Genomic DNA, 16,183 nt, shown 5'->3' with positions numbered 1-16,183 from the left:
CCTCGTTCAGAGAATACATGTTTAAGACAAAATAATACAAGCAAGAATCTTATTTACATGTTACCCCCAAAACAGAGTCCTAAGAATCCAGAGTCTATTAAAGAGTTAAATCTTATGACCACTTACAACATTTGTGACATGTACAATGTGGCTCTTTAAAGGTTTTGAGCAGTAGACCTGTTTGTGAACTCTCTCTAGGTAAGCTGTCTGGGACAGAAGGAAGCTAGACTGAAACTGATGACTTCGGCTAACTGTCTGGTGTCACCAGACTTGAAAGAAAACTCGAAGGCTTCAGCAGTGCCTAGGGGCTCAAGTCAGGCCAGACCAGTCTCAGCTCACGGCACTCACACACCATGCTGGACAACAACAAGAGGTGCTGGCATGAGACATTAACACTACGTCCAGGACTTGGGATTTGATTCATAGAATGGGCTAGGTTGGAAGGGACCTTAAAAATCTAAGCAACAATTCGAATGTGGCACTATTCCTTCACTATATTTCACATTTATTTTAGAACAAATATAGCATGATGCATTTTAAAGCTGCACTCCACAAGGTCACTGCTCCCTAATGTTAGGGCATAGACTACCAGAAAAGCGCTTCCTCCAGTCACAGCATCTCCGCTCAGATGAGTGCAGCACAACTCTTCCACAGGGAGAAACCTCCCATCTTGCTCTTTTGGTGTGATAGTGAAAGCTAAAGGCCACCACAGAGACACTCCTATTGAGAAGCATCTTTTTATGCCACAGAAGAGAAAAGAGGCAGCCATATTGCTAGAGTAGGTAAGAAAGATATTGCTTTTTTTTTTTTTTTTTGGCAACTATCCTATCAGGGTAATAATCCCACCAATGCTCTTCCTCACTTGTCTCCAATTCCAGTGCAATGTTCACACAGCTGAATGAAAGAACTGAGACAGTCGCTGAAGCTAAGCATGAACATGGTGAATGCCACCCTGAAACAGCAGCCAGTACAGCAAGAACGAGGAAGTCCTCACCAAGGAGCATCTTCCACTGAGTGATCATGTGTCTCAGGATTGCACAATTGTATGTCATTGTACTACTCAGAAATCAACAAGCATGCAGAAACGATGCATCCTTTCAGATGGCAGAGGTAATTTTTTCTCACCTTTGCACCTTCCCATGCAAATTTCAAGACAATTTTTGGTAACACCATAAAACTTTCACCACCATGGTTTTTCTCTCTGTTTGCCAAAAGACCTCCCATTTTTCAACAGATCTCTACAATGTAGAAAAAAAGCCAGACTTCTTCTCCAAGATTCTAAACCAGAAGCAACTCTCATTTCATGGAGACAGTAAAGTTGACCAAAATTGACTGGAAAATTGTATAAAATTGACCATTCACTGACTTTTAGATGCCTCTGTATTTATCCCAGTGGTTTATATTTGGCTATAACACTCTTTCCAGGAAGCTGCTGCCGTCTTCAAACCAAAGCCTGAAGATACAAAGAACCTACAGTTTCCACAGTGCTTTGTGCCATGGTTAATTTGTCCTCACTGTTCAAACCTCACACCCTATTTCTACCTTGAATTCATTTGACTTTGGCTTCCAGCTTATTTTTAGGCCCACCTGCTCAAGATGTGAAACGCTTTATTTCCTGGTATTTCCACTTCCATAGGGGACTTTCTACTACACAGGCAAGCCATCTCTGATCCTCTTCTGATAAAACCAAAGAGACTAAGTTCTTAAGTATTCTGAATTATAAAACCTGTTAGTCCAAAATTGCACTGTAATACAGCTAAAGAAACATGGCGCATTTCAGAATAATAATAATAATAATAAAAAAGATTATTCTTATTTCTAGGAGTCTGTGCATAGAAAAGCAGCTATAAGAACTTTAGATTGAGTCTGCTGCCTCCATACCAGCGTTATGGTAGTGCTACGGCAGTGTTTGAGCAGCAAGGATTAACATGATGTTTGGTTATATGAATATATGAAGGCTGAATAGCAACAGGCAAGCAAGTTTTCCTGCTTCTGTAAAGAATACTGTGTGCAGACACTAGAACTGAATGCAGATGAATGTGGAATACTGGGTATTTTCATGCAGGAATGGAATTAAAAGGCTGAATGACAAGTTTTATAGTGTGAAGCTTATGAATAATGACTTACATGTGTTAATGGATTACAAGTACTTGTTGACTGTGTATAGCTAGTTATACAAGACAAAGAAGCTTAGTTGTAAAGGAAGAATAGCACTTCTCAAGCTTGCTGGAAAAAAAGCATAGCAAGAAACAGTGTCAGGATGATGATATCTAGGAAAAGAACTATTCCAAGAGAAGATGCAATTTCCTAATAGGGAGGGCAATTAATAATAAAAATGACTACCAAGGAAGATGAGTTACTCCTTACTTGAAGCTTCTGAAGTCAGATTACTTGTCCTTCTAAAAATATAATTAAATCCAGTTGCAGGATACCATAGCTAAAAGGTTCACAAAAGCTTTCTCCAGCCTTGAAGAAAGTTTAAGTCTTGTTTGTTACTTGGCACTGTGGCTAAGAGAATGTAAAAGGGAGGTCTCACTATCTAATTCCTTTGTTCTCAGGTACCCCCTAGACATCCAAACCTGGCCACTGTGAGACAGAATACAAGCCAAGCTAGACAAACCTTCTGCACTGGGTCAGGCTGCCTTCCTTATGCTGCTCATCCCATTCCTTCAGAGGTTACAAGGAAAAGAGGACAGCTTTGCAAAACCCTGATCATCCTCATAATACTGACAGCTCTGCTTTAAGACAATGAATACACAGGGTCACACATGCAGGGGTCAGCAATACTTTTTCCAATTATCTTCTGCAGATATATATATTTTGCATCTTTCTTTGACATAAAAGAAGCTGTCCCGGTCCATTTTCTACTTCTACCAATTCTTTGAGGTGGTGCAAGAATTCTCTTTCTGGGTATGCCAGTTGGCACACTATTCTCAACACACTGAAGTCACACTAACAGCCGGGTCTGCACTTGGGAAGGAATTTTACCTGCATTAAAATTGTGATGTACATTGAGGGTTCCCTATGTCTCCACAACACAAGTCTGTATGTTACCTGATTGAGGGCTCCAGGAACTGGTGACAGTTCAGTCTCACATGCCTGTGAGTCAGTTTACTTCCTTAAACAATGAGATGCTTTGGTATAGTTAAGAGGCTACATTCTCTCTCTATGCCAAGTTCTGTCCTTGTAGTGAGTAAAAATTAATGGCCTAAGAACCTTGTCTTGCCTTCTGTAAAGCAAGTAGCCCCTTACGTTTTATACTCTAAGAAACTTTACTGCATTTTAAGGTACAAAAGCAGAATGTCTCCAATGCAAACACAAACTGGAATAGAAAGCAGTATCACAGTGAGAGCAGAATTTTGTCCTCCTTTGATATTCTCCTAAAATAGTATTACTACTATAACCAATACTCCTACTAAAGTACATTTTCTGAACAAATGACTGGTAGCAGCCTCCACTTTTGTTTCACTGAAATTTTTCTGGTTAACAAACTGTTCCTGAAGACAACAAAGTTCTTATCCACTTTACATAATTTCTTTTCAGTTTCCAGGCACATACATTGGTTTTTGTAGCATGTTCTTTCTTCAGTGCAGAGGGGGATTACAGTGTTAAAAAAAAAAATGACAAAACCACTCTCATTGTTGCCCTTCCACCTATTTCCCTTCTAATCCTCTGCCCACTGAGCAGCTGTCCACAACATCCACAAAGTAACAGCATGAGCTTCTGCAATTTGAAGGACAGCACTAACCATCTCAATGTCATTCTTCAGGAATGCTAGCAAGACACACCTCTGCACAGCACAATCATGAAGCAAATCTGTCATTCGGTAGCACTACTCCCAGCCTCTTATGAGTTTCTCTCCAACTACTGTTTTGCTGCCTTCTTTGCTCTTTACTGCACCTTATCTTAAAATCGTAAATCTATTCTTTTAATTTGCACCTCTCCAGTACCTACTAAACTGGAACTTAAGCCTCACTAGAGCTCATTGGAACAACTACTGGAAACGTGCAAAGAACAACTACTTGTGTTCCTCCCAGCTCTTTCTCTTCCACTGAATGTGCACCTTCTTGCCACACATACACAAAATTCTTTTTGCATAAGAATGTCATTATGAGCTGGTCTCCATAATCTTTGAAAATTGAAAATTGAAATTCTGGGGAAATTACATGATGTGACAGGGCAAAAGGGCAGTATATCGTGTCTCTTTCTAAAAAGGCATTGAGGACCACCTGGGGAATGACAGACGAGTGAACCTTACCTCAGTCCCTCATAAGTTTCTGGAGCAAGTTCTGGAAGCCATTTCCAAGTATACAAAGGACAAGAAGGTGACTAGGAAGAGGCAGCCATATTTAACGAGGGAAAATCATACCTATTAATCTGACTGCCTTCTAGGATGAAATGACAAGCTCTGTGAATGAGTGGAAGGCAGTGGATGCTGCTTACGTGGACCTTCGCAAGCCTCTTGTTGCAGTGTCTTAAAGCATCCTCACAGCCAAGTTGGGGAGCTATGGACTGGACGCAGCTCAGCAAGAAAGGTCAGCGAGAAACTGGTTGAACTGTCAGGCTCAAAGAATAATGAACAGTGGTTTGAAGTGTACATGGAGGCAAGTTATGAGAAGCATGCCTCAGAAGACAATACTGGCATCGATGCTGTTCAGCATCTTCATAATGATGTGGAGAACAGAACAGAGCATACCCTCAAGGAGAACAGGAAAAAATGCTGTATATAGGGGGAGCTGCTGATATGATAGAGGGTGGTGATACCATCCAAAGGGACCTTGACAGACTGAGCAGACAGAAACCTCCTAAATTCCAACCAAGGTAGATGCAGATTCTTGTACCTGGGACAGGTTTAAGGAATCTGCCTTGGAGGAAAAGAGATGAAGCAACGTACCTAGTTCATTCATTTAAGAATACTGCAAATATTCAAAACTGAATGAAGCTACTGAAGTATGAAGATGAATTTAGATAAACACCCTGGAGGAACAAGATGAAACATGACATGTGATTCATATAGCTTGTCTGCCAGTCAGGAGAATCAAATTTGGTTGAGAGCCTGACTGACCTACAAATGGATTCCAACATAGAAATAGGAAAGACAGGGAAGCTACAAGACTTTAAGTCTCCAAGCACTCCCAGGAAGATGCCATAGCCAGAAGCATGATTAATCAAGACAAGGCCTGCTATAGTTACTCTGCAGTAGTACAACAGGTACATTCAACCTTTAAAGGCAAGGAGAACCTCCTAGGAAGCTTACAACCTTAGGGCTTACTCAGATGAACAGTGCTACTGACCTCAATAGGAAAATCTGATGATAATTTATCTTTCACTGCCCACAGAGAAAAATCATGTGAAGTCTGGTGTCCTTCCTCCCAAGAGGGAGATGAAGGCTGTTGATTCCCTAACACCTCTTGTAAAGATCCTGCCACCAAAGGTCTTGTAAACTGTCCTGCCACCACAAAAGAAACTCTGAAGAATACTTAGAATATATCTTGCTTTATCAGAATTGTTCTAAAAAGGGGAACATAGAAGATCAGGTTTTAAAATTTCAACTAAATGCTTGGTAACTGGAATGGGTCTGTTAAATAGACTCAAACCAAGAGAGGTTGTGGAAGAGCCTTCATGAGATAAACACTGAATTGCACAAATGCTCTTTCAGGGGACCACTCCCTGCAAGTTGGGTTACAAAGCTCTAAACCAAAAATTTATTTGCCCTCTATCAGCAGAATGCGACCACCATTGCCTTCACTGTGCTCACAAGTACAAGATAGACAATTGACTACTTTTCAGGTTTCCTTCCTCTTTATAAATTCTAGATCACAGGCCCTCCAAGTGTTGAGACTTCGTCCACTACCTCTCAAGCGCCACTGAGCCAAGTGCTCAAAGTACAAAATAAAAAAATCCAAGGGCTATTTTAAAACAGGAACACTCCTCATTCCACAAAGCCTTCACTGCTTGTCCCATAATCCAAACTGACCTCTGTACACCTTTGGCAAGGTAAAAAGGCTTTCCCTGTTCTAAATAGTTCTAAAATGTACCACTAAAAAGAAATAATATTTTGAGGGGGATTTGCATGGGCAGATCTGACAGTTTGCTTGGGCTGCGAAATACAAATCCAATTTGCAACTTCCCCAAGAATAAGTAGGTATTAGGGGATCAGACACAGGCCGTGTGTCTGTAACGTAACTGTATTTGTCAATCATGATTTAGACTGAGCCGTTCAATTTTGTTTTGAATATGTTATGACCATTTAACATATTAATACATAATTAAATATAAAACACTGCCTTATAGCTTTGAAATCAAATCTGTCCCTCAGCTATTTGATTTATAAGGGAGAGGCAAACACTGTAAAACCACTAAAAACACTGCAAAACCCAGTAAAAACAGCGCTAACTGCACCTCCACATTCAAAATGAATTTTACGAGCTTCAGTTGTCCTGTCTGGAAGCTCCACCCAGAGAGGAAAGCAAAAGTAATTGTGTGCATACAAATATGTCCTATTTTTAAAGGACTTGGGAACCCATGAGGCCACTGGCCCTTTGACACATGCTATACAGGTATATATCCTAAAAATTTAGCCCAAAATAAACTCCAGGCAGAGTAACTCAATAAAAGTACATGTAATGCAATCAAGAATAGATGAAAAAGAGGGGAGAAATCACTATCCCTATATTCCGGCAAGAGAGAAGGTAACGGAGGACCAAGTGAAAGCATTACAAAGAGAACAGAATCTCTTCTGTGTATGCTGCAGAGTAAAATACAATCAACAGCAGGTGGAGACACCTCCAACAGATAGAGCAGACAATACTTTTTTGAAGGGAGGGAGAACATGAGACAGAAGTGGTCTGATCAGTACCAAGAAGGCTTTGAACACAAGTGACACTTTAAATGTTTTTTGTTGTTGTTGTTCAGTTACATGGTAACTTCGATGGAAAATGTCCTGGGAAATGCAGACAGTCTCTTTTGAAGTTAAACACTGAGAAACAGAAGTTTGGTATAACCTCTACCATACTTTAAGGATATTCGAGGGCCCAGGTTCCTTTCCATGACACCAGCTTGCACATTTATGTCCAAGTGGTTCTTCCAAATCCTTATCCAGTAGGAGATTTAGGAAAGAACATGCAATACACAAAGCAAGACGAAAGACATTCAGAACAAGGAAGAAGGAAATGGATCGTGCTGTCAGTGAGCCTGGGGCAATTTCTGAATGGACAAGCACTGTATTTGCTTCACTAGAAGCAACGTGGTTTGAGTTCATTCACACATGGCCTAAAAACATTCTGCTACTACAGAATTCAGGTTCCATGTTCCATCTTGTTAGCATTCCCTCCCCTAAGTCCCCAGTCAAGAAATCTTCCTGGCCTTGGAGAAAGCAGGGGAAGGACTTTTGCCTCTTTGAGCGGCAGGGGGTACTTTCACACAGAAAATGCCAAATGCAGCAAATAAGCAACATGTCCATGGCTGAATATAGATCAAGATCTGAAAATCCAAAAGATTCTGTATACATCCCAGCACATAGGAGCTGGCATCAGGGAAGGAGATGAATGCATAATAAATACAGCAATAGCAAGAACAGTTTAAAAAGTCACTGCAGTCCCAACACTGATTACCTTTTTTTAAACACAGATTCACAAACATCGTTTAGATATGTGGGGCACGCAGATCTATCTCGATGATGGCACGCATCACGTGCCAATACTGAAGATATCACTACTGCCAAACAAGATGTTTGATGAAGACATACACCAGAGTCAAACACTTCCAAAATCCTGCAAGCTTTTACAGTTGCAATGGTTTCTTTTAGCTGTATCCAGGGCTCTTCTCTGGCGGCATTTTAAAAAAGTTAGTGGAGGCAGCAATAGTGGCTTTCTCAGCTGCTGGTATTTTCCCTGTCCACTCAGAGTTCTGGGATCTCAGGGATGTTGTTGCTGGTAGGTCTGACTCTGCAGCATCCGTGTGCACAGATAAAGTCGCTGGAATATAGAATTGCAGGAAAAGGGGAACAGAGGAAGAGAATAGGAAAAGGAGATTAAAAAAACAAGTTAGAACAAGTAATTTCACAGCAAACTCCTCATATATATCATTACTTATACGAGGGTGTTATTGATTGAGTTCCTGCAAGTTCTGCCCCCTCCAAATTCTTTTGAAATACAGGTTGTTGATAGCATTAGCATCCTTGCCCTGATGATTCCCACATTTAGAATTCCAAGCTACCAGTCCACTAAGCGGTTCCCTTAGTCAGAGTTCCTATTGAAAATCAACAAGTCTCTGAAAGCTTGACAATTTTCAAGGTTGAAAAGCTCAGTTAAAGAAGAGAATATAGGTCACCACCAATACCAGTGGTACCATGAACCTCCACATATACCCAACATGGTAAATCAGCCTATTAGCACAAGAAGCTACATGGCTAAGCTAGGCCGGAATCCATTCTCATGTTCTCAATACAAACACTGCTTCAAAATGGGACAGGCTATAATTATCGGGAAGGATTTGCAGATCCACAGCTCAACCAAACAGTAACCCAAATTTCTAGAACAACTGCAAGAAAACCTAGAAATATGACAGTTTGCTCCCATTCTCAGTATACTGAATCATGAGCAGAATAATGTAATAATTGTGTGTTTTTATTACAAGCTGCTTCTGCTGCTCTGTAGTGGATGAAGGATAAAGAGGCCATAATAAGACTCAACTAGAGGACTGACTGCTTTGAAGTTTAAATAAAAATATAGTATCAATGGCTGAGGTTCCACACTCAGTAGACCTGGAACCCAACAGTCTTGCTCCTGCAAATCCAAAACAGTGAGTCATTTCCACACAACCACAACAACACAGCTGATAACAGTATACACTGTGTTTTACTTGTAGCCCATTGATTTCCTCCATCTGAACACACAAAAAAAGAAAAAGTAAGCAAAAGTCTTTAAACTAATAATCACCACCGATATTACACTAAGGACCTTCACTAACAGCCTCCCCACTTGAGCTCTTCATCTTTGACCAAAGAAAAAAAAACAGGCTTCTTATTATGGGGTGCCATCACAGCATGGCAAAGAGCAAATGCATTATCAAGAAATAAAGGGCAAAATTCACTAAATTGCCACTACTCAGACTGTTTTCTAATATGCAGTTTCAGAAGCAGTTGTTACCTTTTAGAATTTTTTGAATTATTTTACAAGTATGAATGCACATCGAGACAGACAAAATCTATTTATGAGGATTTTTCCTCCAGACTCCCCACTGCAGTACCTGAATAAGATGTGAGTTACCACATGCACTGCTATGTGTATAGGTGACTGAAGCACACAACTGCTGAACACCTCAATGGAAAGCTGGACAACCGTTCACTACATATTTCACGACCATCTATACTTGAGGTCTGCTCTGACAAATGGAAGACAGATGTGACAATCTTTGTGAGATCCCTTTCAAGCTAGAGAATAACTACAATGAGAAGAAAGTTTTACAAAGTATTTCTCAAACAAGCTCTGCTATGCCCCAGGGGACATTATTCCAAATATATCTCACTGAAACTGAGCCTAACTGAACACAAGGACACTATCCTTGTGTTTTGAAGCCCCTAGCCTTAGATCACTGAAAGTCTGAAGGATTTTTATCACCACAGACTTTCCTCTTCCCTAGGCATGGTTGTTGGTCAATAAATTGGATGAATTTTTCATCTAATCCAGCACAGCCAGTCTTTCTCACAGCCAGATTTTCTTATTCTACTGCCAAACTACACCAATCAGACTTTTGTTCTTGCTTTGTGGAAGCTTCATGCTTTAGGGCTCACACACCGCTGAATCATGCAGCACAGACAGCACTAACTTTAATTTTCAATATCTCTCAACACTTGCATGTGACAACTTATTTTTGGTAGTAACAGTCACTCCCTGACGTGCAAATGAATTTTGCATTTTCTGGCATTTCTTTTTTGTTGCTCTCAACATCCAGGCCTTTTTCCAAAGTGTTATTCTTCAACCACAGCTGTGGTATTTAGGCTAATTAGTCTCAAAGGGTGGACAAATAATGGAAGTTTAATGCTATAACAATAGAGACCTAGGCACTTCTGCTACAACAATACATGTTTTTTGATGTTTACACAAAGGTCTCTAACAAAGCATCCTTTACCAGAACCCATAACTACTGTCATAAAAGCATGTGAGAAGACATGGAATAAGCCTAGTTTGCTTGGCTCCCAAATAAACCTATCTCCAGCTCCCTTCTCTCACTCCTGCAATTAGAAGGGAGCCAGCATTCACATCTCATATTCCTTTTATTAGCATCTTCTGATTTCAGCCAAATTCAACTCAAAACTTTCAGTGGATGGCGGTGGCGGGGGAAGCGACAGAGGAAGATTTGTAGCTGCATGTTTAAGAAAGAAGCTAAATTCATCACAATGACAGGGGAGAGTGTTGGCAGAGATTTGAGCTATTTATTCTTTTAGGAAAATCCTATAAAGAATGACACGAGGAAGCCTCTATCTGCAGTCTTGTTCATCACAGTAGTGAGGAGTCCGATAACAGATGTATGCAGTAGCGTGATTTAGTGCCGGGAGCTGGCCCCTGATGTGTATTAATACAGCGGCAAAGCGGAACGAGCCCCTCTTCATCACTCATCTCTATAAAAGAGGTGGAATCCGAGATGGCCCGATGTTCGGCAGAGCAAGCCCATTTGTTCTGCTGACTGATGGAGCCAGCTCAGGCTGTGTCCTTCACCTCCATGGGGCACTCAGGTTGCAAAAAAGGAGATCACTGAAGCAGGACCTGGTCAACAAGTGAGACGGGAGCAGTTGGACTCAGCTAAGAATCTATTTAAAAGTGAAGAAATCCAACACTGTGTACGCCTGCAGTGACAGTCATTGGCTTGCGTTCTGATTCACCCATGTTTCGTCTTTTGAAAAAGGAATAAGACACCACAAACAGAGCCTCTGTAGTGAGAAAATGAGGCTGCCATGATTCCTCAGCGACAGGGGAATTCAGGGTAGGACATTTATATAGAGATGAGTAGGTGTATACAAGGCAGAAAAAATCTATATCTGCCTCACCAACGTCTAACAAGCCTAAGAGGCTTCAGTTAATTCTACATTACTGCAGAGTAATCCTGTGTTATTTCTTCAGACATTTAGTCATTCTGCAGTCAGATCACCTTCAATGGAAATAATATCAGTTTTTAGAAGTTTCCAAGTTACATGCCCAGTTTGTACTCCAGCTGCATTTGAGAGACTGCTGTAGAAAGTTAGCTAGGACTCAGCTTCAGTTACCCTATCACGAGTTTCTTTCTGCAAGCACTGTAGCAAACCCTGCCCATCCGTTAATGTTGCTGGGCCTGTTTATAAACAGGGTGTAAGGCAGAGCTCTTTACCATTTCTGCCTTTAAAGATCCTGCAGCACTCTTCTCTTGATGATCAGCACAAGCAGCTTGTCCAGATTCCAGCAACTACATCCTCCTTCCTTAATTTGCAATACTGTTTTTCTCCCTCTTCCTCCCTAAAACACTGTCAGACATCTGTGCTATATTCCATTGCTGAGTTCCACTCCAGATGCAGCTTCAGCTCTGTAAAAAGATGTTCACTATACACTTTGCCTAGTCAGTTAAGTAAAATGCACATAATATTTTGAAACATGCATGCATAAAAGTAGAAGCTCTCCCTATAGAGCATGACCAGCAATGCAGTACAGAAATTACACTTTGAACAAAAAATACACAGATAGGTAAAAACGTCTCATAATGAGACACTTGCATTCATACCAAGAAAACCTAATACCTCAGAACTAAAATTCTGTGGCTACCATATACAATTTTACTAACCCTTTCACTTCAGAAGTTTGAGTACCCTAATACGGGATGCTCAAAAGCTAGGAAAGGACATCCTAAATAAACTGTCAATAACAAGTACAAGTAACACTTCTGCTGAGCAACAGATCGTTAATGTTCTTTTCTCTTCTTTTTTAATACGGAACCTTTTAGGCAGTCTGCACTCCAGACCTGTGACCTGAAGAGATAGTACAACTTTCTTCCTTACTTCTTTATTCTACTGTGTATTACCAGCCCAATGAAGAAACCCAAACCTCATTTCCCCCTATTCATCACCAGTTTCTTTGGCCTTCATGGTTTTCACATCGCCATTTTTCCCATCAGTTCACCCAATTCTTTGTCACTGGATTACAATCATAGTTTCTTAATGAGCTAGTTGGGAGAACATCAGTCACTGATAGCAGGCAAAATATTTTAAGAGGTGGGGTAGGGTGAAAGGCCAGAAGGCAGTCTCCTAAAACCTTCTGTGTTCTGCAGATTTACACTTTTAAAGATTCTGATGAGTAATCACTTTCCAGAATTAAATCATAGAAAAACACTACATCCCCAGAGCAAGAAAAAGAAGAAAAATGACTACTTTCACCCACAACAGTAAGACAACTCCAAGTTAGGTCTTCTCAACTAATGATCATATAAAAATTACCATATTTCTGCTCCTGCCAAAGTGTCCAGAGGCACCCTGAAAAAGGGCACAAAGCCACCAGCTAGTGTCAACCCAACACTGAAGGCACACAATGTGTACACCAATCACCTGCTTATTACCATATACTGCATAATTTAGGAACAGTGGAAATAACACCTTCTGGCAAAACAGATTATTAGCCCCTGCACAGTGGAGCATTAAGTTGTGTTAACTTACTATAGCCGCGTTATGAAAGATTTGTTTACTTGGCAGCTTTTGATGCTCCACAAAAAACACATGGTATTCTCTTACATGTTGCCTTTCTCTCACTTGTATTTTTAGTTTCAAATAAAGGTAATGCTATTTTTGACTGTTCTGACTCTGGCACTCTGCCCAAGAGGGACACAACTTTAGAAATGCTGGCAGACAGATAAATCCAGGTTACCTGATGTTGGGCTGGACGTGGAGGCTGCAGCTGGCTTTCGTTTCCTCTTGATGTCCCTTGAACATGGTGGTCCCAGGTGTACATTTGCTTGCCTACAGAGAAATTAAAACAACAGCCAGTTAAACTCTGTTCCAGTGTCACCTTCCCACAAAACTCTGGCCAGTCATCCCTCCAACCCTCCTCCGCATCAGCCTCTTAATCAATAGTCAATGTGAACCAGGAGCTTCTCAGGGAAGTTTTCCTCAGATTTTTTGTTAACATAACATTATGCTCACACTTCTTTTAAGAGCACACAAACATAAACTGAGCAAAATAATAATTCTTTCCTAGCATTTTAAGGATCTAGTTTTGTATTCACTTTTAACTAACTTTTGCATAAGTAAAGACAAGATCAAGCAGAGATATGAGACACCCTATCATTACTTCTATACAAGTCTAAAAAATGTCTGCAAGGTTGCACTGAAGAAATTACAAGACATTTATTCCCTTATTCAGAAACTAGCTTACAACATATTTAAAACTTCAGTCATCTTACGAAGTACCTATAGTCCAAGTGTCTGTGAATACTATTTCCACTATAACTGTAAGTTCACGTAGTTAGAAATGCAAAACTGTTTCATGAATTTTCAAAATGATGATTTCCTTATAGAAAGTGCAGTGAAAACAGCTGAATCTGGCTTGCAGCATCATAGCCTTGCTGCACCTGTAAGATAGCTGAAAGGCTTAATCTTTCCCAGTCATATCAGCTGTTGAGTATGAAGCCTACCAATGACCACTTCAGTTTAACCCTTTGCCAACTAAGAAGAAACTTGCCTTACTAGGACTTGCTTGAACAGAGCAACCCTCCAAGTTCTAGACTTAGGAAGAAGTGAAGTTTAATTCAGACAAGACAGCCTTGGCAGCAGTCCAGAGAACCTTCTCAAATACAATCCATAATGAATACAAATGCATAATTTAGCAATGATGTTGGATTCAAACCCCTGCTTTGTCTGAGATAACAGAATTTCTCTGGCAAGTTGTTTGGTTGCTCTCTGCATCAGATGTGATGTGACAAATGCAGAACTACTGTGCAAATAAAAACCATTAAGGACTGTGAGGTGTTTACATCGTGTAAAGATTGGAACCATATACATTTTGACAATTAAGTGATGAAATGCTTCTGTCTTTAAAGCTTATTTTGATTTCTTTTCCTGAACATTTATCAACTGCTGAAAACTTTTACAAATAGCAAGAGGGAAAGATTGCAGCTACACACCTCATGCCAAAATTTATTTTAAAAAACACCATATTTGTAATATATACAATTCAGAAGCTGAATTTATGCAAATAGGAAGTTTCCTGTTGTAGCTATACAGAACAGTGTAGGGAGCACAAAAAATTTCCTGTACAAGCCAAAACTATAAATTGTTTGAATACTACTGGGTCTACCTACTTACCTGTAACAAGCATGCAATCACAAAATAAGAAAGAAAACAACAAAATAGCTACCATTCTGTATTCTGAACTACAATCTTGAAGTTCTACAAGATTTGTCATCTTAATTTGACATTAAGGAGTAGTTTAAAATTTTTTAACCTGTGTTAAATTCCACTGAAGGCCAATTTTTCAAATCCTTAATTTCTGGGAGCTCATATTAACATAATCAGAACTAAAGGCTTGCAAAAATACCAGCACACCTGGAGACTGCACATACAAATCCTTTGTTTATACACATAAATGACTAACTTGTAAGTGACCTCGTATATGCTAAAAAAAGTTTTTGTACATGGTTGTGATAGCAGCCAAATAGTATTTTGGCACAGTTTTACAATGTATTCTGAAACATTTAGGCACACATAGCCCAAGGAAAATATAGTGTCAATCAAGTGGAACATCAGGTTTTTATTTAGCATCACTGTTACAAGATTAGATTACTAACTAGATGACTTTATGATTACATACAACAATCCAAATAATCTTATTACATAATAAAGAAAAGGTTCACTTTTAATTTTATGAGCTTACACTATATAAGCTAACTGATCCTTGGCAGATAATCACTACAGACTACAAAGAAAGTATGCACAATCATTTCTAAGTGACTTTATGCAATTTTTCCCGGTTCACAAATGTTACAGCTAAATTTAGAATTAGAGCTCCTGGTTCTCAGATCCATGCTCAGACCATATCTACCTCTACCTCACACTTACACAGAACGAAAGAAAAAAAAAAAATCTGAGAATCTCAAAATCCCTTCTTGTACTAAAAATAAGGGCAAATTGTACTCCATCTGGAGACTAGTAGCAAGGATGCTGAATCTATCAGCCCTGCCTCTAACGCACAAAGGCTCAGAGGTCATAAATTGTCTCTGTAACATGTATTTCATTCAGGTTTATCCCTTATTGATCACCCAGACTCCAGTTAGTAAATCAGGAACCTATTGATTACTCACTGGCTCTGACTGCCCTGGTGGTAAAAGTGTCAGTTTCAAGTGGTTGGTGCACTTTATGGGCACCGTAAATCTGCATACAGGGAATCTCCAGGTGGTAGGTACCGTGGTAGAGGGAGAAAGAGAAGAACGCACACAGGAATGCTAGACCTCGTTAAGACATGGTCAGGAAGGGTATCTGAGGCACATTTTATGAAATATGCATTCTTTGGTAGCTAACACACCTTTCAATTTCTGATTATGGTCACTAGTGGGGTCCCTCAAGGCTCCATTTTAGGGCCAGTCCTCTTCAATGTTTTTATAAATGATTTAGATGTAGGACTAGAAGGTGTTTTGAGCAAATTTGCCAACGACACCAAACTTGGAGGAGTTGTGGACTCGGATGAGGGTGGAAAGGCCTTGCAGAGAGATCTGGACAGACTGGAGAGCTGGGCGATCACCAACCACATGAAGTTTAACAAAAGCAAGCGCCGGGTCCTGCACCTGGGACGGGGCAACCCTGGCTATACGTACAGACTGGGCGACGAGACGCTGGAGAGCAGCCCCGCAGAGAGGGATCTGGGGGTTGTGGTTGACAGCAAGTTGAGTATGAGCCAGCAGTGTGCCCTGGCAGCCAGGAGGGCCAGCCGTATCCTGGGATGCATCAAGCACGGCATTGCTAGTCGGTCGAGGGAAGTGATTGTCCGGCTCTACTCTGCGCTGGTGCAGCCTCACCTTGAGTACTGTGTGCAGTTTGGGCACCACAGCACAAAAAGGACGTAAAACTGTTGGAGAGTGTCCAGAGGAGGGCGACGAAGATGGTGAAGGGCCTAGAGGGGAAGACGTACGAGGAGCGGCTGAGGTCACTGGGCCTGTTCAGCCTGGAGAAGAG

At 40.5% G+C, this 16,183-nt stretch overlaps 1 protein-coding gene across 20 annotated transcripts in view; it reads right to left on the bottom strand.

Annotated features, from left to right (window-relative positions):
* Nucleotides 1-477: 477 nt before the first annotated feature.
* The window catches only part of GPATCH2L (G-patch domain containing 2 like), a 39,108-nt gene continuing 23,402 nt past the window's right edge, over nucleotides 478-16,183 (bottom strand). For 18 of the 20 annotated variants that reach the window (XM_035540105.2, XM_035540102.2, XM_035540103.2 and 15 more), the window contains 2 exons: nucleotides 12,885-12,976; nucleotides 478-7,976 (listed from right to left, as the gene is read on the bottom strand). In XM_035540105.2, the coding sequence (XP_035395998.1) occupies nucleotides 7,804-7,976; nucleotides 12,885-12,976 (265 nt within the window). In that variant the 3' untranslated portion in view covers nucleotides 478-7,803. Of the gene's footprint in view, nucleotides 7,977-10,610; nucleotides 10,767-12,884; nucleotides 12,977-16,183 lie in introns of those variants that run through there. The other 2 variants (XM_035540109.2, XM_035540106.2) reach the window with 1 other exon arrangement.

This window comes from Cygnus atratus, chromosome 5 (assembly GCF_013377495.2).
Source record: "Cygnus atratus isolate AKBS03 ecotype Queensland, Australia chromosome 5, CAtr_DNAZoo_HiC_assembly, whole genome shotgun sequence".
Lineage (NCBI taxonomy): Eukaryota > Metazoa > Chordata > Aves > Anseriformes > Anatidae > Cygnus > Cygnus atratus.
This window is presented reverse-complemented; position numbering and strand designations above follow the sequence as displayed.